The sequence below is a fragment of the Eubalaena glacialis genome, chromosome 10 (genome assembly GCF_028564815.1).
Source record: "Eubalaena glacialis isolate mEubGla1 chromosome 10, mEubGla1.1.hap2.+ XY, whole genome shotgun sequence".
In the NCBI taxonomy this organism is placed as follows: domain Eukaryota; kingdom Metazoa; phylum Chordata; class Mammalia; order Artiodactyla; family Balaenidae; genus Eubalaena; species Eubalaena glacialis.
Window position 1 is genome coordinate 95902567 of NC_083725.1, and position 23915 is coordinate 95926481.

Consider the following 23915-nt stretch of genomic DNA (forward strand, 5'->3'; position numbering starts at 1 on the left):
CCCACATTGTAAGGATATTTTGAAGATTAAATGAGATAAACCATGCAAAGCCCATAGCACAGGACCTAGCACATATGTATTCGATACATATTGGTTATTCTTGCCCACCCACCTCCCCCAGCAAAAGCAGCTGGACTTTATTGCAGGGAAGCTACAGAGGAGCAGGGCAAGTGAAGGTCTCTGCAGGAACTCCCATCACTGAGCAGGATTGCCAGGTCTTAGATCTGTCTGGAAGGCAGGAGAGGATCAGAGTTGTGTCTACGTTGGTCCATCGTGCAGCCTGGAGGCCCAGGCCCTCACTACTTGTAGCCACGGTAGGAAACAGCCTTTCCTGTTTTCCCCAGGGTCTCCAGCAGAGTGTCCACGCTGTGCTCAGAGTTGATGCAGACCTTCTTGTTGGGCAGGTCAATGTCAAACTGAACTCCTCCCAGCTCATTGAGAACCTGAGTGACTGCATTAGAGCAGCCTTCACAGGTCATGTCCACAGAGAACTCGTGCTTTGGCATGACTGAGGAAGTGATGGCAGTGGCGTTGGTGACGCCTCCCCCCGCTCTGCATATTGGTTATTCTGATGAGAAGAGCTATCATCCACAGAAACAAGTGTAAATTTCCTGTAATCTATTCAGGGAGATACAAGATATCACTCAATGATAGACTTCATGATCAGGCCACACCCCTGTCTTTCCAGCTCATACTTAAACTGTGCTTTATCCCCAGACCTCTTGGTCTCTGGTCATTCAACCTGGCTTCTTCCAGACCCCTATCAGCTAAGCCAGTCACCAGAGTTCAAGAGATCATCCATATCTGTAGTTAGACCCTTCCTCTACATACAAAATTGATGATCAAGTATGTTTCTTGAAGTTCTCCTCACTGGGAGGAATGTGACTCATCACTGTCTTTCAGTGACACCTGTGGCTTCCAAAGAAGCAGGCTTAAATGCAGCTCTTCTGACTCCATTGCTGTCACCCTGGAGGGTATGATAGGCAACAGAGAGAGCAGCCAAATATGATTGGTATGGTCAAGCCTCAGAGAAAATGATAGTGGGACTTACTTCATTTCTGATGTTTTAATTTAATTTCTGATGTTTTAATTTAATTTCTGATGTTGACCTAAGAGACTGAAATGAGTTCTCCCCTGGCAAAGACAGGGCTTATAGTTCCCCCTCCCAATGCCAGAAGAGAAAGGAAAAATGGAAAATTAAGGCCCCCTCCCTTAATCAACCCACTTCCCACAAAACTTGACCTTCTTGTATCTTTCTAATTAATGGTTGGTCTATTTGTAACATTGGAATATATAGAGTTACTGACTACATTTCTCATCAGTTAACCCTAAACTCTGCATTTCCCCACAAGCTAATAAACAAGGCTGCCTCAGTGGAGATAGATAGAGCTCCATTACTCCCTCCCCCAACTGATTGCCTCTATCACCTTAAAACAAGCTGAACCCTGGGCTTCAGTTTCATCAACAACAGAATGAGGGTGATGAACTACTCCAAGCTTCCTACCAGTTGAAATACTCAGTGATTTTCTAATGGGATGGAAGGAAGGTTGGGAAATGCGGGGAGAGTGTTCATGGACATTTTCTAAGGCATCACTAACTTCTAGTCAATAAACTCAGAAGGAAGTGAAGATGAGAGTGGGGGAGGAGGAAAGACTCTTTTAAGTGGAGGGTCCCAATTCATCTTGCAACCAAATTATCTTTGTTTGTTTGTTTCTAGAAAGGAGTATGTAAATGATTAAATGGAATTTCTGAATGGGTATTTAAAAAATAGTATTTGTATTTATTCATTCAATAAATATGTATTTAGAGCCTAATATAATGTCAGGAGTAGTGGTAAGTACTGAGGATACAAGGATGAATTAAACACAACTCCTGCCTTTAAGGAACTCATGATCTGTGAGGGAAAGGGGCAAATACACAATGAATTGCAATGCAACAAGATGGTGTTAAATATAATAAATATAATAAGCACCATAGAGCAATTGAAAAGGAAGCAATTGGTTTTGCCTTGGAAAGTTGGGGAAATGTCATGGAAGACATAACAGTTGACCTGGATCTTAAGTTCCACAGGCAAAGACTGGAATGAACATTTTTACTTAAAACAAGAACAACAAAGCTCACTGTAGACTTTTGAGGCGGTCTAGATCAGACTTAAACAGCGTGGTTGGGGATTATTTGAAAGAGAACATGAAAAGTTTGCAGTGTTGGGAGTATATTTTCAGTAGGGAAGAAACATTCTTCAGATAATGCCATCAATTTTACCAAAAAGATTTTATGATGTTATTTTGTAGACATGTTGTAACATTGGAAATATACTTGCATTGACTTAGGGTAAACTAGGGAAATTTCACTTAATGGGCAAAGGAACATCATATATGGTGACAGAGTAATATTATTTATAAAATACTCACTACTTCGCTGTACAGTAGAAACTAACGCAACATTGTAAAACTATACCCCAATAAAAAAATAAAAATAAAATTTACTGTTAAATAAATAAATAAATAAAATACTAAAATTTCCCCTTAATATCTTTTCTCTGATTTATGTGACATAAACTACATAATGGTGTGAGGGACTATAAAGGTTTTATTGCCACTTGTTCGGTATTGCCTGCATAACTCATTCTGAGTACCAGTTGTGGGTATCAAACTAAGTGCCATAAAACATTTATAGCATGCCACTCCACTTCCTACACCTTCCATACAGACAAAACTTTAGTGCTCACAAAAATACTTATAAATGAATAGTTAGTAGTGAAAAAAATTTTTTTGTTTTATTTAGATTACAGATCTCCAGTCTGCAATAAGAAAAGTAAATGTTGTAAGGAAGATTTATGTTACTTCTCTGCAGGATCTCATATTATTTGGCAAATTCCTTCCCCAAAGAAAACCACTTTTCAAAGATACCCTCAGTAAATGCATACTGGGATTAACATAAAATTGGCAAAGTCACTTGTGTCCACACATTTGAATTCATTTGTAAATAACGACTACTCACTTCCTTGCTTCCCCACCCCGGACCAGACTCCAAGCATCACAGGTGCCGAAAGACTTACAAAAAGGAATGAATAGGAACAAAAGGATGTAGGCGCCAGGAGAAAAACAGAATCTCCCAGAACAAAATTAATCTCAGAAGGAATAGCAGATCCAATACCAGGTATTACCGAAGTTTAAACTGCTTTTTAAATGGTGAGATAATGTATCAAATTTATTACTTCTACTATGCCTGTCTGATTTGCTTAACCTTTATGTCAGGCTTATCTTGAGGGATAGATTTCTCTGCTAAGCACATAAATAGGTGTTAAACCTGTATTGATTTTTTAAGGGTGGTGGTCAATAAACTTTACGGTTTTTTTGAACTTTTACTTTATGCCTTAAGGACCAAATGATGATTTCTATGATCCCTAAGTTTTACTACTCGTGAGTTACTAAAGAAACACAGCTCTGACACACACTAGAAGAACCGCAAATAATCTTTAATTTACTCCCCACCAAACAGCTTGGAGGTCTGACCGGAAATGTCTGGGTAGAGTCCTGCTGAAGTTCCAAGTCTCAAACAAAAAGTCCAACACAACGTGTGCACAGTGAGTTTAAATTTATGGTAATTAAAGTCATCCAGATGGTAGCTGCATTAATCAATGAAGAGGCAGTATTTATCTTGGGACAGACGATTCTGAAACCCAGAATGAGAAAAATCCCCAAGGAGGGGGTGGGGACAGTTAATAAGAGCCCCTGGGAAAAGTCCTTCAACGAGGATTGGCAAATAATACGTTTGAATTGGAATCTCTTTGAATGTAAATCTCCCCTAACAGCAGGAAAAGGGTCCTCTAGCCCACCAAGCTTTGGGCAGGAAGGGAGTAAACGGAACTGTAAAACAGCCCGCTCAGCTGTTTCTGGTTTGGGACGAGGCGCAGAGAAAGGAATCGCGATGTGGGAACTGAGTATTTGAGTCGCTCAAAATAACTAGAAGGGTCAAATAACGAACTGCAGGCAAAGCGCTGACAAGCCTCCCCCTCTGCAGCACCCTGCGCTGGGTTTCCGTTCAACTTCCCCTCCCTCGCGAGGACTAACGGCAGGCGCGGCCCCTTCCCACGCGGGGCGCGGCGAGCGCGGACAGCTCCCCTTGGAGCAGACGAGGGCGGGAAGTCCGCCGCCCGTTGGGCTAGGGCTGGCAGGCGCCCCTCCGCGTTCCCGGAGCCGGCTGGGCCGGACAGGCCTCAAGCCTTCTCCGCCCCGGCTGGCCTTCCAGAGGCGGCGGTGGCGGCGGAGGCCTCACGGGCTGCCCGCCTGGCCCGCGAGCCGCGGGCGCGGGGCGCCGAGGGGAGGCGGGGCGAGGCCGCGGGGCGGAGGGGGGCGGGAGGTGCATCCTGGGAAATCCACCAACATGGGGCGCAGCGACCGTCGCCGCCGCCGCTGCCGTGAGTCCCGGCCGCAGATGCCGCGGCTTCCCTGACGCCCAGCTGGGGCCTCGCCGCGCACCGCGGCCCGGGTTCCCCCGACACAGACCGGCCAGTGCGCCCTTCGCCCGTCCGCCCGCCGGGGCCATGTGAAGGGGCCAGCTCCCTCCGCCGCCGCCGCCTCCTCCTCCTCCTCCTCTTCCTCCCCCCGCCCCCTCCCGCCCCTCCCGCCCCCCTCTCGCTGGGCCCTAGAGGAGCCCCCGCTGCTGCCCGCCCTCCCTACGCAACCCCCACGATGGACAGGAACTACGCGACCTCCGGCTTCGCCGACCCGCCGCCGCCGCCCGCACCCCCCGCCGCCCCCGCCAACGCCACCGCACAACCCCCCGCCCCCGCCTGGGCCTACGAACCCCGAGCCGCGGCCGCCGCCGCCGCCTCCAGCAGCAGCTGCAGCAGCGGCAGCAGCCCCAGCCTCAAGGCCAGGTAGGGAGGGTGGGCGGCGGGGTCGTGGTGAGCCAGGAAAGGCCAGGGATGCGTTTGGGGCCTTCGCCCCTGTGCAGCCCCGCCCAGGGGTCCGGGCCGGCTGGGAGCCCTCCGCTCGTCTCCTCGCCCTAGCCCTGGCCGGGAGAGACGGCTGATGACTCCTGTGGGGTGGTCTCGGGGTGGGTGCGGGCGCCCAGTGCGGGACTCGCAGCCAGGGCTGGTCGGGGACCGTGGGTAAACGGGAGGGTTGGGCGGGAGTCGTGGGTCCCCCTCACCTCCCGGGTCCGGGCTCTCACATGGTGAAGTTTGGGTTCGTGGCTGAACTCGGCGATCAGGGAGACTCGGGACTGGTTCCGGGGGTACGAGGGGGGCGCCGAGGGGTTCGGGGCAGTGACATTCCATTGTATTGGAACCGACAATGTGGTCTTGGGGGCCCCGGCGTTGAGTGTGAGGGTGGGGGAGGCGGGAGAGGAAGAGGCGCGGGGCCGCGTCCCTGACATTGGGGGACCCGGGAGGGCTGTGCTGCGGGAGAACCCGGGGGGCGTGGGCCCTAGCAGGGGGCCCGTTGGGGCGCGAACGCTGCGCCGTGGTTGGGTGACATATGTTTTCAGTGGTGGCCAAGATGAAGCTATTTCTCGTATACGCGTTCAAAGTTACTCTTGGGTGTCCTCCTCTTTTAACAACAGCAGGAAGTATGGAATCTCTCTTTGCCTTGGGGTGACTAAAGTTGGGAAGAAATTGGAGGTGAGGGGCGGTCGGTGAAGGCCATAAAGGTTGAAGAACAGAAGCATGCTTCTCCATCTCGGTTTCTGAAGCCCCGGTTCATTATGTAGCGTGGGGTTCAAGAGTTCATCTTTGCTCCAGCATGACCAAGGGAATCTAAAATGTTGACTCTTACTAGATATTTAAGCTCGCGGGAAATGTGTAGTAGTGCCACACTGTGAAACGTGAAACGGTCCATTTGAATGATAACTGGAAGGCGTGGTTTGGTTTGGACCATTCGGGAGCGGGGTGTTTTAAAGACACCTCTGCCGAACAATGAAGAATCTGGTAGGTGCAGCTTCTGATTACAAGGACCAGGGAATCCTGGGTTGCTAATGACTTCATCCTCAGCTACCAACAGGAAGCTTCGTGGTTTTATGATCTCATCAGATTTCTTTATTATTGTCACAACAGAAGTGAACTTTTTTTTTTTTTTACTTTATATATTACAGTATTCTAGGTTATCTTCTTTGTTTTCATAAAAGTTCCACGTTCATGATTTGGAAAATATGTGCGAAGAGTAGCTGGTCTTTGTCTTAGATAGTACCTTGGGGTGATTGTGAGAGAATGAGAAAAAATTTGTTCAAGAAAAGGGAAGTACGCTTTCTTAGAAAATTTTAGGTCCTTTGTTTAAAAGAGATGGGGTTAAAAAAATAATAATGTGATGTGCCAATTTGGAGCTAAATAATTAAATGCTGAGACTTTTCAGAAATAGTCATAACTTTGTATTATATACAGTTAAGACATTTTAAGGAGTTTTATGAAAAATGTATGGCACTTTTCCCTTTTTTTGTTTTTTTGTGGGTTTTTTTTGGTGGTAATTTGACTATCATTTTTCAAATATCTTTCATCAAATACCATAATTTACAAATTAAAATTACTTTCTCTTCAGGGAACAGCAGTGATAGGTATTTGTGCAGCATATTTTATGTTTTAAATGACAACTGTTTTATTAGGTACATGAAACAAATGCTATCTAGTTATTTCTGTTATTTCTTTTAGCAGAATACTTCTGAGTCAAGAAACTAAAATCTACTTGTCATATTTTCCAAATGTTATTTATCAAAGTAACAAAGAATGACTTCCCAAACACATTTGAAAACAGTAAGTAGATTTATTTGGAACACATAATCTAAAAGGGATTTATTTTCTGTTTATTGGAAATTACTGATTCTTAAATGCTAAGCCCCTCCCCTCTTAAAATATATTTTGGGGGTGGAGTTAGCTAAATTATAGCATAGAAAATGCAGGCTTTCCCCCTCCCCCATCAACTTGCTTTGTTAACATCTTGTGTTAGGATCAGGCCATCTGTACAGGGCTACACACACTTCTTAATTGTACCTCATTTTATTCCTCAAACTGTGATGTGCTCTCTCATTTCAGTTCTATAAAAAATACTGAATCTGAAATATGCCCTTTAAGTATTCTGTGCTTTCAGGAGCCTATTCATATTTTTGTAACATTTTAAAAAGCTGTTTCATAATTCGTGTATCAGTTGAATATTTTTGTTCCCCCTTTTGGCAGTTTTTCTTGAAGGTGGAAATGAATACTAGTTGTGATGATGTAGTATGGAAACTTATCCGTAAGGAGTTAGCCTGTCACCTTGTTTCCAGTAACATATTCAGAAGCTAACAGATGGTAATGACATTCAGTTGTTACTGACATGGGATCTTACATCCTACCTTATGTCTTTACTTGGTCCTGAAATGAAACATTTTCATCAGTTGATAGGAAACAGCATAGTAAACAATTTTTTGGTATAACAGCTCCATAAGATATTAGGTATTTCCATTGTTTTAACAATTGAAAAATAAAGTGCTAATGGGAAAACTCAAGCATTTTATTGATACCTTAAATAGAGTGTATAGAGAGATTTCTGTGTGTTTCTAAAATAGTGCTTGGTACGTATATGGGAAGTTCAGAGATAGGACCTGGTCATATATTGATAAATCTCCATTTATTTGGGATCTTCTCAGTTTCAGGGACCAAATGAGCATACCTTTGCCTATCACCATGTGGTTGGAAATACTCTTTGTGGCGCTAGTTTGGATACTATAAATACCTTTCCATGCTTTTGGAAATAAGATTATCATCAGGAAGCTACAGACCTGCGCCTTTTCTCTCCCTGACATTTATATCTTGTACAGAACAGGAAGAGACAGACTGTTTCATCATGGTGATGATAGATGTTGTGTTTAATCACACCAGAAAGTGACTAAATGGAAATATTTTGTTTTAAAATAGAATTATATTTGTTTTTTGCCTTTTTGACTTGAAACAGCCTTTTTTTTTTGGCCACCAATTTTTAGAATTTCCTAATATATAAGTTCCTTCTGATTATAGTATGAATGTGCAGTGAGTGTGAGAGGTACCCTTCCGTAAAAGAAAACAATGATTAGCTTCTCTAAAAATGGTCAGCTACTATATTGAGGACTTTTTGAGTAAGTTTTAAATCTAACGTTTCCCTCAAGGCTTTTGTAATGAGACCTGTAAGATCACAATTTATAAGGAGTAGAGACAATCCCAAATTAGTGAAAGGTTATAAACTTCTGTTGTTCAGAAAGTATTTTCCCATAAAAACAATGTTGTAAGTAATAGTAGCTATCATTTACTGACAACTTATTTGTGCTAGCTACTGTTTTAAGTGATAAACACCCACACTAGTTTATTTAATCCTCACAATAGTCTTTTGAGGTAGGTATTATTTTTACCTTCTCTTTTAAGAATTGGAAACTGAGGCATAGTGACATTAATAAACTTAGACCCACATAGCAAGTAAGTAGTGGAGCTGGGATTTAAACCTGGGCATTGTGGATCTAAAGCCTGCATGTTTCATTACTGTACTGCACTACATCATGGTAAGATAGTCTGATGCTGTAATCTACCTATGTAATGTGTTAATGACCTTTTGTAACTGGCCTGGAAACCTAACCGTCATTAATATCCTTATTTCAGTGTTCTTTATCACCATTGTCCGTTTGTTTTCCTAATTGAAACATGCTTCCTTTCACTTCCATAGCACTGTATATTCTGGTTTTCCTCCTTTCTGGCCCACTGCTTTTTCCTGTTCTTCACTAGTTCTTACTCTTCTAATCTTCACATGTTGTTTCCTTGGGGCTTGGGATTGATAGGATTTCTTGTCCATTCTGTGCTTTCTCCTGAGGATATCACATCCATGCCCGTTACTTTAAATACCATCTCTGGAGATGCCCATATATGTGTCTAAAGCCCAGACCTCTTCTGAGCACCTAATCGCATATCCATCTACCTCTTTGAGCTTTTACTTGGGTGTATAGCGAGAATCATTAGTGATGAACTCATGCTTTCCGCATCCACCCCACCTCTGCTTGTCTAGTGAATCCTTTCTCAGTAAGTCACACCTCTGTCCACCTAGCTGCTCAGGCCAGAACCTGAGAGTTGTGTGTGCTCAGTCACCAAGCCTTGCTATTTTTTTTTTTTATCTCTTAAATATATCTTGAAATTGTCTACTGTCTGTTTCTACTGCTCCACCCAGATCCAAGCCATTATTTTTCACTTGGATAACTAAGTAATCTTAAACCTTTTCTTTCCTTCCTTCAATTCATTGTTTTATTTTTTTATTCTTTATTTTTTGATTGAAGTCGAGTTGATTTACAAAGTTGTGGCAATCTCTGCTGTACAGCAAAGTCACTCAGTTCTACACATATATATATATATATTCTTTTTTAAAATATGGATTGGATATAGTTCCCTGTGCTTTACACTAGGACCTTATTGTTTATCCATTCTAAATGTAATATTTTGCATCTACCAACCCCAAATTCCCAGTCCCTCCCTCTTCCTCCCCCCCCCTTCAATTCATTCTCTTCGTAGCATTCAGAGTGATTTTTAAAAACACAAATCTACCAGTTTGATAGTGTTGCTTCTTTGCTTGAAACCTTTCCATTGCTACTCCTACACCTTAAGGTCAAGTTTTAAAAAATCTGGAATGTGCTGTGTATGGCCCTGCATTTACTGGCCAGTCTAAAATTCCTTGAATCATCCTAAATTCCTTTCTACCTTAAAACCCTGATACATGCTGTTACCTCCACCTAACTAATTCTCACCCCTTCCCTACCTCCCAACCTGACTTCTTAAGGTATTTCATGTTAGAAACCTCCTGCCTTCCACCCTCGGCCCCTTGTTATTTTGAGTAATGGTATATGTTTACTGTGCTTCCACAAAATTCTTAGAAATATAACTACATACCTGTATGCTATTTATGTAATAGATACCTTCCTCTTTAGAATGGAAGTTCTTTGAAGGACACTATCTGTTTTGCCTGCTGCTGTATACCTGGTACTTACTCTAGTGTCTGGCACATAATAGGTGCTTAATACATACTTATGACATGAAAGCCAGAACTCTGCTTTAGTGTGGAAATTGAAAGCCCTTCTTTTCCTTGCTGCAGTCTCTAGTACCATTCCCCATCTTCCCCCGCTACCCTGTAGTAGGGACCAGGATGAAGGGTTTAGGGCATTTGTGACTGTCATTGGTTGGAAGTATGGAGATGTAGGCTGCTGCTTGCTTGCTACCTTTCCTTGCCATGCTCTCTGGGACAATTTGAGTACTAAAATGTGTATAGCAAAACACAGTACAGGATTTTTCTTTCATTCATTAAATAAATATTTGAGTGTCCACTATATGCAAGGCACTGTTGCCTTTATCAAGTATTATATTTCTTCAGTGAAAGCTTGAGAAATCAAATGGCAAACATTCATTCACTCATTAGAATGTACTGAGCATCTCTGAGTTTCTGTTACTAAGCTAAGTTCTCCAGGGTACCATAAAGATGAAGGAGACACTGTCCTGCCTCTGAAAGAACTTGTGATCCAATAGATGGAGTGTAACCTTTAAAAATTGTGAATCACTATATTATACACCTGTAACATATAGGTGTAATACAATATTGTACATCAACTATACTTCAATTAAAAAAACAACAACAACAAAACTTGTAATCCAGAAGGGTGACAGGATGATATACTTGCTGCCTCTCTACTTGGCTTCTAAATGTTGGAGTGCCCTTCAACAAGTGACACTTGGAGCTCCATCCTTTTTCTTCTCTTTCAACTCACCCTCGGTGAGTTGCCATATATATTAAAAGATTTTCAAATTTATATCTCTAGATTCATATCTAGGTATCTTCCTGTCATCTCCATTTGGATATTGAATAAGTATTTCAAACATAATATGTCCAAAACATGATTACCACCCTAACCCCCCAACCAAGTCCTCCTTTAATCTTCCCTACCTCAGTAAATAATACTACCGTTTACTTTGTAGCTCATGCCTAAGAGTTTGGAGCCATCTATGATTCATTTCTTTCCTCTCATATCCACTCCCTCAGTAAATCCTGTTGGTTTGATCTCCATATATATAATTTCCCACATGGACAATTGCAGTTGCCTCCTTGTTTCTTGCTTTCCTTGTTTCTACTTTAGCCTTTCTAGAGTTTATTAAACATGCAACAGCCAGAGTTAACATTTCAAAATATAAATCAGGTAATGTCATTACCCTCCTTAAAACCTCCTAGCGTTACTCAGAGGAAAATACAAAGTCCTTATCGTGGCCTACAAGGCCTTGGCTAATTCTCCAACCTCATCATTCCACTCCCACCACCATCCTTTAGCCACATGAGCCTTATTTCTGTTCCTGAAACATGTTAAGATTATTTGTGTCTTAGGAATTTTGCACTAGTTGTTCTTTTTATCTGAACTTCCTTTACAGGTCTTTGCTGCTTCTTCTGGACATTTAGATCTTCTCCCACATGTTACCTCCTCAGCAAGGCCTTCTCTGCCTGCCCTATCTAGAGTAACTTCTCGTCACTGTATTACAGCACAGAGTTTTATTTTCTTCATAGCATTATCACTCTCTGAAGTAATTTTATAGATTTATATGTATCATTTATCACTACCCTTTCCCCATACCACTAACCACCACTAGTAGAATGCATGTTCCATGAGAACAGGAAGCTGTCTTGTTCATATCTGTAGAAGGCAGTTTAGAGAAATGGTTGATAGCATAAGCTCTGAAGTCAGAATTTGGGGGGGTTTATATTTTGACTCCAACACTTGCAGTATGATCTTAAACAAGTTTCTTAATTTCCTTGTGCCTGAAGTTCCCTGTGTGAAAGGAGGAAGCTTTTTTGAAGATTAAATGAGAACACAGAAAAGTGTTTAGAATGGTGTCTAGCATATAGAATAGCGTATAGAATATTAGCAGTATTGGGACTTCCCTGGTGGTGCAGTGGTTAAGAATCCACCTGCCAATGCAGGGGACACGGTTTCGAGCCCTGGTCCCAGAAGATCCCACATGCCGCGGAGCAGCTGAGCCCTCGCGCCACAACTACTGAGCCTGCGCTCTAGAGCCCACAAGCCACAACTACTGAGCCCGTGTGCCACAACTACTGAAGCCTGCGCACCTAGAGCCCATGCTCCGCAACAAGAGAAGCCACTGCAATGAGAAGCCCGCGCACCGCAATTAAGAGTAGCCCCCGCTCGTTGCAACTAGAGAAAGCCGGCGCGCAGCAATGAAGACCCAACACAGCCAAAAATTTAAATAAATAATTAATTAATTTTAAAAAATAGAATATTAGTGATATTGTCAGCACTTAGAACAATGTCTGGCACGTTGTAAGTGCCCGTTAAACATTCAGTGAATGAATGAAATAACTATAGTACTAGGCAGAATATTTGTTTGTTTGTTTTTAATTTATTTATTTATTTTTATTTTTGGCTGTGTTGGGTCTTCGTTTCTGTGCGAGGGCTTTCTCTAGTTGCGGCAAGCGGGGGCCACTCTTCATCGCGGTGCGCGGGCCTCTTACTATCGTGGCCTCTCTTGTTGCGGAGCACAGGCTCCAGACGCGCAGGCTCAGTAGTTGTGGCTCACGGGCCTAGTTGCTCCGCGGCATGTGGGATCTTCCCAGACCAGGGCTCGAACCCGTGTCCCCTGCATTAGCAGGCAGATTCTCAACCACCGTGCCACCAGGGAAACCCTATTTGTTTCTTTTTAAGAAGTATGAAAATGGGGGCTTCGAAGGAAAAATTATAATCGAGTTCAAGGGGATCAAGGAAGCATTTTTCAGGTGTATTGCATACAAACTGATCTGAATTACTGTTAACGTTGAGTAAATGGAATAAAGTATTCGCAGAAAGAGGGAGCTTCCAACAGCAGGTGTTCCAAAGAGGGAGGAAGTGGAATCTGCTGGACTAGTTAGGGCTGGTGCTTGAACTGGCACAGCATCACTTCTGTCGCAGTCTGCTGGTCAAAGCAGTCCTGGGCCTGGTGAAGAGTTATGGGAGGGAGACTACACAAAGGTGTTTTTCATTGGGGAGGTCACCAGAGTAATACTCTTGCACAGTGTACCAGTACTAGATTTTGGAGGGCTTTTTTAAAAAATTTATTTAATTTATTTATTTTTGGCTGCATTGAATCTTTGTTGCTGAGCGCAGGCTTTCTCTAGTTGCGGCGAGCAGGGGCTACTCTTCGTTGCGGTGTGTAAGCTTCTCATTGGGTAGCTTCTCTTGTTGCAGAGCACGGGCTCTAGGCTCGCCGGCTTCAGTAGTTGTGGCTCGCAGGCTCTAGAGCGCAGGGTCAGTAGCTGTGGTGCATGGGCTTAGTTGCTCCACAGCATGTGGGATCTTCCCGGACCAGGGCTTGAACCCATGTCCCCTGCATTGGCAGGCGGATTCTTAACCACTGCACCACCAGGGAAGCCCCTGGAGGGCTTTTGATGACAGGCCATGGAGTTCAGTCTCTACAGCCCAGTAGGGAGCTTTTTTTTTTTTTTAAATTTATTTATTGTATTTTTGGCTGCATTGGGTCTTCTTTGCTGTGCATGGGCTTCTCATTGCGGTGCCTTCTCTTGTTGCGGAGCATGGCCTCTAGGCGCCCGGGCTCAGTAGTTGTGGCTCGCGGGCTCCAGAGCGCAGGCTCAGCAGTTGTGGTGCACGGGCTTAATTGCTCCGCGGCATGTGGGATCCTCCCGGACCAGGGCTCGAACCCGTGTCCCCTGCACCGGCAGGCGGACTCTCAACCACTGCGCCACCAGGGAAGCCCCAGTAGGGAGCTTTGAAATTCAGGTTTTTGAGAAGAATGATGATGATGATGATGACAACGATGATGATATTAGCAAGAAAAGTGTTTTAATAAGATTAATTTGGCAGTCAAGTACAGAATGGATTAAAATTGGCAGAGGTAGAAAACAGGACACCAAATGAGAGGCAATTCATCAGACCAGACAGGAGGGAGGTGGTATCAGGGTTCTCCAGAGAAGCACAACCAATAGGGGATATATAATATAAATATGTCTGCTCTCTGCAGCCTTGAAACCAGGGAAGCCTGTGGTGTAATTCAGTCTGAGTTCTAAGACTTGAGAACCAGGGGAGCTCATGATGTAAATCCTAGTCCAGGGGCGGGAGAAAATGAGATGAGGTGTCCCAGCTCAAACTGAGAGACAGGCAAAAGAGGACAGATTCCTCCAGCCCCTCCATGGATTGGATGATGCTGGCCCACACTGGGGAGGGCAGTCTATTTTACTGACTTCACTGATTCAAATGCTAACTCATCCAGAAACACTCTCACAGACACACCCGGAAACAGTGGTTAATCTGGGCTTCCCATGGCCAATCAAGGTGACACGTAAAATTAATCATCACAGAGGGGATAGGAGACTGGTGGTATATAGAAAGGAAGGAATGGATGTGAGAGACATTAAAGATCAAATTGCCTGAGATTGTTGACAAGGGTACATGTTAAAAAGTAAGAAAAAGGGAAATAGTGTTGACCTTTTTCTGGTGACTGGAGAATGATGCAGTGAAGAAAAATACCTAACATGTTCATTCATTTTGGTCAACAGATATTCCATGTACCTCTTCTAGGCATTGGGGATTCGATGGTAATTAAGATAGACAACATCTGTTGTTGTGGAGTTTACTTTCTTGCGGGGAGTGGGAGTCAGAAAGTACACAAACAAGAAAATTTCCTGCTTGAAGAAGTAGCATTTCCCTGAAATGTGAGGAAAGAGCACGTGCAGATGTCCTAAGGCTAAAGCAAGTCTGGTAATTCCCTTCTCTGACCCAATCTAACCCTAGATCAGTGGTTGTCAAATTTAAGAGTCCTTCAGAATCACCCAGCAGGCTTGTTGAAACACAGGTTGCTGGGTCTGACTCCAGAGTTTCTGAATTAGTAGGTCTGAGGCAGAGCCCAATAATTTGCATTTCTAACTAGTTCTTAGGTGATGCTGATGCTGTTTGTCATCTTATCACCCTCTTTTTGCCATTATTATCTCTGCTTAAAAATCATCTCTTCATAAAGGTCTTTCCTTACTGCCAAATCTAAGTAGCCCCACCAAGTTTTCTTTTATAACACTTGTATATTCTTTGAAATATTTGTCCTCAGCCGACAAAACCAGAAAGGCGAATTTAGGGAGTCTGAATAGACATTTGTATAGAGACAACAGTGGAATCTCAGAGGTTAAGGTTTCTGGGAAGGAAGGGTAGAGGACTGAGACCGGAGCCTTAGCTGTTAGTGATAACTAGCAGATCCTGAATGCCTGCCGTGTGCCAGGCACTGGTCTAATATTATATGCGTTATCTCACTTAATTCTCACAACTCTGTGAGATGGGTAGTGTTGTTAGCCAGTTCACAGACAAGGAAACTGAAACAGAGAGCTGTTACGTGTTCAAGGTCACTGCTAGTCAGTGGCAGAGGCAGGATTTGAACCCATGAAGTGTGACTTCAGAGACTGTTAGTCAAGGTGTCCTGGCTCTCGGGGAAAACTTTTGGCTGTGGGGATTTAGAATGAAGTAGAATTGGCAGATGAAAAAAGTCAAAGGCATTCGTGATGGGAGACTTTTCAGAAGGGTGTTGGGGGGAAAAAAGATGTTGGGTCTCTTGGGTGTTAATGTTTGTGCTGGAAGGTTGTACTTTCTCAGTTACTTTAAAAATTAGAATTGTTTTCCCAGAGCATACTTTGACCAAAAGTTTTTGGAGAAAACTTGGGAACATGGGCTTACACCAGTTTGAATGGTTGCCATAAGGTATGGGAGTTTTAGAGATGTTTACTGAGCACCTCTCATATATTAAACACTGCTTTGGGAGCTTGGAATACATCAGCGAACAAAACCAAAATCCCTGCCCTGGTGGAATTTAAACTGGGTATGTGGAGTGAGACAGATGATAAATAATAAACATAACTTTGTGAATTATCTAGTATGTTGGTAGGTGATATGAGAAAACTCAGGGTTACGAAGAATGGAAGGTGGATGGGGGAGGCATTGTAGATTTAAATAGCAGGCTAATTGAAATAGTGATATTTGAACAAAGATTTGATGGTGGTAATCTTCAATAAGAGTATTTTTTTTTCCCAGTGATTCAAATGAGACTGCAGGTTTTGTTTAAAAACATATTGCCTGCTCTTTTGCTAAACTTGCTTACAAAAAATCTTATTTCTTTGTTAACTGTTTATGCTTTGTTGCTGCTACTGCGGTTTTAAATTTTAGGAACCTGCTAGATAACTTGTTACCGGGCTGCTGCCAACACACAGTTTCTGAATTTTCACTTGGGCCAATCTAGCTAGGCCTTTTCCAGCCTGGGCCTTTTTGCAATCAGTTTTTCTTTTTGATCAGTAGTAAGTATTTGTTAATCATTGTGCCAGCTGTGTTAGAAAATGTGTGAAGATATTATATAATGTGAAGAGGTAAATGGGAGGACATGGACCTGGTTTTAGCATATCCACTCATTTTTCTTTCATTTTTTTCTAGAATCATGACCACAGATTCTCCCTTGCCCTCTGTCTCTTTTATCTCTGAGTGAAACATGCCATTTTTCCATTGTTTCTTGAACAGCAGCGGGAATGCTCTTATCTCGGGGTCTTTGAGCTATTTCCTCTACTAGGACCACTCTTCCCTCTGATTATCTACATGGCTTTCTACCTCACTGCGTTCAGTTCAAAATGTCACATTGTTAGAGAGGCCTCTCCTTAGTACCCCTGCCCCCATCAATACCCTGCTTTATCATTGTGTTGCCTAGTACTATGCTTTAAGTTTCTTCATAGCACTTATCAGTCCTTGATAGTAAATATTTCTTTATTCTTGTTTATTGTCGGTCCCTGTCCATTAACCCTTGGATGTTTCTTAACAATCTAACTTGAGCTGCTTAGTCCTCCCCTCCCACCTTCCCCCTCCCCAATATATGTCACATAATAGTCTTCAATAGATATTGATTTTAATAAAGAATATATTTAATACTAGAGTATATTCTGCTTTGACTTATTATCTAATATTTCAGAGTTTAAATTTGCCCTCCATAAGTTTAAGGTTCTTTAGGGATCCTGACCATGTAGCCTAACCTATGTTGGTAAGCCTGTAGGCATTTATGGGATATAACTAAACATAAAATAAGGAAATTTTCATATGATTTAATGCCATCATTCTCATTACTGTGTGATCACTGATCTTATTTAAATAACTTGAGACCAGATTTGTCTGACCCAATGAAGCTTGGCAAACACAAAAATGTGGATAAGCTAAAGTACTTTTGCTTGGATCTGCTTAAATTAGATGGCTTAACATTTTAAAACATATCTCATATTGAGCAAACTGCAAAAATGAAAAACAGCTGATACTATCCCCACTTAAACAGTAAACTATTGAAGTCAGAGTTTGATTTGGCCAGAGCCACAAAAGGTCTAGTGGTATAGTGCCAAAATAAAAGTGAACCATTTGGAAGGATGGGATTTAAGTAGAACTGTGGCTATTCAAAAAACAAAAACTAGAGATGGTCTTTTGCTGTTAGTTAATATCTTTGTATTTTTTCATTTTTAACAAGAGCAAGTTTGGGCTGAATATGATCCTCTTTAACTTCCCGTATTTTAATATGGCATAGAAGATGATGGTTCCAAACTTGCTATTAACAGCTAACATAGTATACCAGCTAATTAACATTTATGTATTGTGCACCTTTTTATGGACATTTTAGCATCCTCCTCCTAAAATATACTTTGGAATGAGTATCTCTGTTATTCACGCTTAACGGACATGTTTATTAAGAAATTTTAAGGTACTTCAGCTTGTAAATTATGGCACTTGAATAACATTTTATGAAATCTTCTTTAACTGTTGTTTCAAAATACATACCTTTTCTCTAATGTTCATTATAATTTCTTCCTCTGCATTAACCTTTGTTGTGGACCAACAACAAATCTAGAACACGAATTAGCCACTTAGAAGTTGATTTTCTCTACTACAAACAACAGCAACATTTTTATTATGGGAAATTTCAAAACAAACACATTTAGAGAGACTGGTATAATGAATCCCTATGTATCCATTAGCCAGCTTCGACAGTTTCAGCACATGGTCAGTCTTGTTTCATATATGTCCCTACCAGCTTTGTCTCCCTACTTTGTATTTGCTTTGTTTTATTTCAAAGCAAATTTCATGCCATGTATGTGCCTCTTTCAACCATAGTATGTCTCCGAAAGATAAAGGCTTTAAAAATTTCTTTAACATAACCACAACATGTAGGATATTTTAAGGCAATCTATAAATATTCTACCTGCTTTGGTATCTGAAGTCAGTCTTTTTTTAAAAAATATATATAATTAATTTTTTTAAAATAAATTTCTTTATTTTTTGCCTGTGTTGGGTTTTTGTTGCTGGGCGCAGGATTTCTCTAGTTGCGGCGAGCGGGGGCTACTCTTCTTTGCGGTGCGTGGGCTTCTCATTGCAGTGGCTTCTCTTGTTGCAGAGCATGGGCTCTACGCACGTGGGCTTCAGTAGTTGTGGCACACGGGCTCAGTAGTTGTGGCTCGCCGGCTCTAGAGTGCAGGCTCAATAGTTGTGGTGCACGGGCTTAGTTGCTCTGCGGCATGTGGGATCTTCCTGGACCAGGGTTCAAACCCGTGTTCCCTGCGTTGGCAGGCAGATTCTTAACCACTGCGCCACCAGGGAAGTCCCTGAAGTCAATCTTAAAATAGTATGAATAATATAATACAATTACAATTGTATAAAATACTAGTGGTTTTATTATAAGTCTTTGGTTAATGGGCTTATAGATTTCTGGAAATTTCCTTAGGAAAGCCTTTTGAGCATCTGGAAAATTTCTGATTAATTTTTATTAAAATTTATAGGGAACACCTGAAACTAACACAACATTGTAAATCAACTATACTCCAACAAAAAAATTTTTTTTAAAGTTTATAGGGGATATATAATGGAATATTACTCAGCCATAAAGAGGAATGAAATTGGGTCATTTGTAGAGACGTGGATGGACCTAGAGAGTGTCATACAGAGTAAAGTTAGAAAGAGAAAAGCAAATATCATATAATAACGCATATTATTTGGAATCTAGAAAAATGGTATAGATGATCTTAGTTGCAAAGCAGAAATAGAGACACAGATGTAGAGAACAAATGTATGGATACCAAGGGGGAAAAGGGTGGGGTGGGAGGAATTGGGAGACTGGGATTGACACATACACATTATTGATACTATGTATAAAATGGACAACTGATGGGAACATGCTGTATAGCACAGGGAACTCACCTAGTGCACTGTGGTAACGTAAATGGGAGGGAAGTCCAAAAGGGAGGGGATATCTATATGTGTATGGCTGATTCATTTTGTTGTGCAGTGGAGGCTAACACAACATTGTAAAGCAACCATACTCCAATAAAAATTAATTTTAAAAAATGTATAGGGAAAGAAGAAATAGTACAGTGAGTATCAAAATGAATATTAAGCTTTGGATTTTGATTCTCCTGAAAATCTTTTTCCTTCCTCTAAAATGTTATTTATTAAGTTCTTATATTAAACCAAAGATGTATAAATGTTTGTCTACAAAACTATTGACAAGTGTGAATTATTGTGATAAGTGTATATCTTTAGAAAGACTTCCTTAATGCCAGAAATCCTAGACCATGTTAATATTAGTGAACAAAATTGTGATGACTAAAAATTCAGCTCTACTAGTTTCTCAAACAAGGAAGAAATTTAATTTGGTAAGGGAAAGACTAAGCCACAAACAATAAGATGCATTGAAGAAACTAAACTAAAATATTTCATAGCACCTATACATTTGAATCATGGACATATGGACTCTATTGTGTATTGTAAGAAGTAACCAGCTATGTATTAATTCATTTTCAATAATCCCTTCATAGCCTGAAATGAGAGAGAATCATCCAGGGCCCACGTGACTATTTTTGTCTACCTGTTAAATGAATGTTAATGTCTGGACATTACAGATAGTTAATACATTACTGCAGCAGTTCAAATCACAAAATAATTTGCTTTGACAGACATATTTCTTTTAAAAGAAAAGTGTTTTAGAAAAATAGTGGGGTTGGGAAAAATTGGACCTGAAATGTTTTCTTTGTTCAATGGAAAGGTCAGTAATACAGGTGATGACAGAAATACAAAAGGAAGATGAGATGGAACTTTGGAATTGTGTCCAATCCAGGTCTTGGAGACTCTTGTTATCATGCATATAGCCAAGCATATGCCACATCACCAACACATTTCATTTATTTTCCGACAGAACAACAGACGGAAACTCTGAGTAGCCTTGACTTTGGCATTGTCTTTCTTGGGCATCTGTTACAAATGCCAAAATCTCTCTCTCTTTGTTGTGGATAATGTTTGGAACTGGTAGATTGGTTTTTTAATATGTTCTACTGCTCCACTAGGCAGGAAATACCATACTACTCATTTCACCTTGTTAGTGAAAACAAAAACACCTTCTGTTTAATAAACTTAAATGTGTCGTTTACACAAAATGAAGTAGGATTTTTTTTATAAAGATCATTAATGATGTATATAAAATTAAAATACATTTACTTATCTCAAGAAATCATACTTGATTTAACAGTAACTTGTTGGTACAAAATACCAATTGTACCTCCTTTATACCGATTGTCAGTTGGGGGCCTGCATGAAACATAATTTCTCTTAGATGATCCATTTGCGGTTACTTTGGTGAAGGGCTCAGTATTATGGTTGGGAGCAGAGTTAAGGGAACCAAAAAGGGATATTGAGACACTGAGTGAGTAGCAGCAGTGTGAAGCCACTTTTGGGCCTGTGAAGGGCCACTTCTGGGCACCAGTTATTGGAGCCCAGAAGGAACTGTAGTTGTGTAGAGATGCAGCATGGCTGGAACCATGGCTGTGATACAGGGAGGGAATGGACAAATAATACTCAGGCTCCTCTCTTCTGCCTTCTGATCTCCTGCAGAACCTACCCCTAATGGCCCCTGAAGCGCCAAGGTGATGCAGTATATAGAAGTTACCTGTGCTGTGAGGTAGTCTTTAAAAAAAAAAAATGAAGGCCCAAAGAAGCTGTAAGTTGCTGAGGTCCCATTAGAGATAGTGATTCCAGGCCATTTGACTCCTCCAGCACTTTTCTTTAATTAACAGCTTTATTGAGATTTAATTTACATACCATAAAATTCTCCCGTATTAAGTGTACAAATCAATAATTTTTAGTATGTTTATGTCACCACAGTGTCACCACAGTCTAATCTTCAAACATTTTCATTACTCCCAAAAGAAACCTCACTCCCCATTCTCCCTAGGCAACCATTAATCCATTTTCTGTCTCTATAGATTTGCCTTTCCTGGACATTTAATATAAATGGAATCAAAAAATGTGTTTGGCTTCCTTGCCTAAGCATAACGTTTTTGAGATTTATCCATGTTGTAGCATGTATCAGTACTTATAAATACTTATAATGGAATAATATTCCATTGTTTAGATATAGCTCATTTGTTTATCTGTTCACTAGTTGATGGACATTTGGGTTGTTTTCACCGTTTGGCTCTTGTGAATAATGCTGCTGTGAACATTTTCATAAAAGTATTTAAATGAAAACATGTTTCACTTTTCTTGTGCACGTTACCTAGGAGTAGAATTGTTGGGTCATATGATAATGGTGTTTAACATTTTGAGGAACTGCCAGACTTTTCTAAAGTGACTGTATCATTTTATTTTACATTCCCACCAGCAGTGTATGAGGATTCTAGTTTCTCCACATCCTTGTCAACACTTGTGATTATAGCCTTTTTTTTTTTTTTTTTTTTTTTTTTACTATAGCCGTTAATCTCCTGAAAGGTTCACTGTTTTTAACACAGAGTTGTCTCTTCTCACATGATATTCTGCAGTCAGGTTCAAGAGAAGGGAGGTATCTTTTACCATCGACAACTTTATTATTTTCACTGTTTTTTAGACTACAGGACATCACAGTGGAATTACTCAGCAGTTGGTAGCCAAGTTCATTAAGCTCTACATCCCTTAACACTTGCTTTTAAAGCAATTTTTAGTGAAACTTGGAGCTACTTACATAGTAATGCTTGTATGAAAGGGCTGTTATGACAGTGAAAGGCCTATTTGAGTTTAAGATTCCCTTTGCTTTCAATTTTAGTTTGGGAACTGAGGGTAAGTTTTGTAGCACATAGCAACTAGAGTCACCTTTTAAAAATGTATTTAGTCACTCCCTTGCTTAAAAATCCTTCAGTTGTTTTCCATTGCGCATGGAATAGAATCCAGATTCCTTACTGTACTCCCATAGGTTTTTCATGTTTACCCCTTGCCTACTACTTTACAGGTGAATGGGTCTCCTGCCATTCTCCCCTTCCCTCGGTACACTTGAAGCATATTAGTCTTCTTTCAGCTGCTCTATGTAGCAGGCTTTCCAACCTCAGGCCATGCATAACTCTTTCCTCTCCTCTTCTTGTGGTTTGGCACAGGGTTAGCTTAATATCCCCTTTCCATGGAGATTTTCGCTGATTGCTGTGTCTTCCAAAAGTAATGTCTCAATCGCTTCTGCCCTCAGCCCCATTTCTCAGGGAGGACACTCTTCTGGCAATTCCATCCATTTCATGACTTCACAAATAACCCAACTGGTAATGATACCCAACTTTTAATTTCCAGCTCTAAGTGGGAATGTTCACTAGCCCTCTTTTGAGTATTTCCCACTTTATCTCTTATGAACACCTTTTAAGAGGTCTCAAATATCTAACTATTGCCACTGTTCGGTCCTTATAATTTTTTACCTGGATTTCTGCAGTAGGATCTTGGCCTTCCAACTTTTAGGCTTGCTCTTCTTCACAGTGCTTATCAGATTATCCTTCTAAGAGTGATTCTCGCCTCTTGGTATATGGCAGAATTGCTTTAAGAGCTTTTTCAAAGTGACTTACAGGGTCCCATCTTAGAATTACTAGCAAAGAACTTCTGAAAGTGAGAACTGGGAGTGTATAGTTTGAAAAAACCCACCAGATGACGCTGATGAGCACCTCTGGTTAAAAACCATGCTTTTAAAATACAAATTTAATCATTTAACACTGATTAAAACTCTTTAGAGGCTCTTGATTCCCTTGAATATAAATGTGATTTTGGCATATAATTTTCTATAATCTGGGTCCTGTCTGACTCATAGCCCTATCCCTAGTACACCCATACAGAATTACTGAAAGGTCTACTAATGTACCAGAATTACTGAAAGGTCTACTAATGTACCATCTTATTTACATTTCTAGGTCTTCACATATGGTATTATCTCTTCCTGAAATAATTTCTTTTTCTTTCCTTGAATACTTTCTCCTCTTTCTTTCAGTACTCAGCTGCATTTCCTAGAGGTAAGCCTCTTATACTATGTAATGTTTGTTTATTTACTTATGCCTTTTTATTTCTGTGCCTTCTAGTGCCTAGCATAATGCTTGGCAGTCAGTAAATGTCAGCTGTATAAATTCAGACCTCACCTTTAGGTGCAGTAATAGTAGCACTGATTGAACATTATGTGCCAAACATAGTACTGCGCTAAATGCTATATATATATATATGCCTTATTGTTTACTCTCACTTTATGAATGTGCATGTTACTATTCACCATATTTTACAGTTGAGGAAACTGAGACATAGAGAGACTATGTGGTTAGCTTCAAGTTGCAGAATTTGTAAAGTACAGAGCTGGATTTGAATCCTGTGGCTTATTTGCAAAGCTTGTGTTTTTTTTTTTTTTTTTTTTTTACAGCTGTTACATAGTTGTTTCATGATTCATTAGTTTATTTTTTCAAACTCACAATAAATAATTCCTTAATAAGGGCTGATTCTTCTTATGCTTCAGGGGTATTTTTTGTTTTTAATCCTCAGACTACAATTAGCTAAAATAAAATAAAGATTTATATTACTTGACATTTAGGTATGCGTAGGACAGACATGCTAGACAGAGTTCTACATGCAAAGTTAATTCA

The 23915-nt window shown here is 41.0% G+C and overlaps 2 protein-coding genes across 5 annotated transcripts in view; one reads left to right on the forward strand and one right to left on the reverse strand.

Moving 5' to 3' along the window:
- Nucleotides 1-299: 299 nt before the first annotated feature.
- Nucleotides 300-506, reverse strand: LOC133099510 (copper transport protein ATOX1-like). The gene has a single exon (XM_061203217.1). The coding sequence runs from the start codon at nucleotides 504-506 to the stop codon at nucleotides 300-302; it is 207 nt and encodes a 68-aa protein (XP_061059200.1).
- A 3829-nt stretch (nucleotides 507-4335) lies between these two features.
- The window catches only part of QSER1 (glutamine and serine rich 1), a 75830-nt gene continuing 56250 nt past the window's right edge, over nucleotides 4336-23915 (forward strand). For 2 of the 4 annotated variants that reach the window (XM_061201550.1, XM_061201551.1), the window contains exon 1: nucleotides 4336-4882. In XM_061201550.1, coding sequence (XP_061057533.1) covers nucleotides 4695-4882 — 188 coding nt within the window. In that variant the 5' untranslated portion in view covers nucleotides 4336-4694. Of the gene's footprint in view, nucleotides 4883-6717; nucleotides 6749-23915 lie in introns of those variants that run through there. The other 2 variants (XM_061201554.1, XM_061201552.1) reach the window with 2 other exon arrangements.

Bases quoted from the DNA above. Each gene is read 5' to 3' on its own strand.
- LOC133099510 (XM_061203217.1), bottom strand. From the start codon at position 506: ATGCCAAAGCACGAGTTCTCTGTGGACATGACCTGTGAAGGCTGCTCT.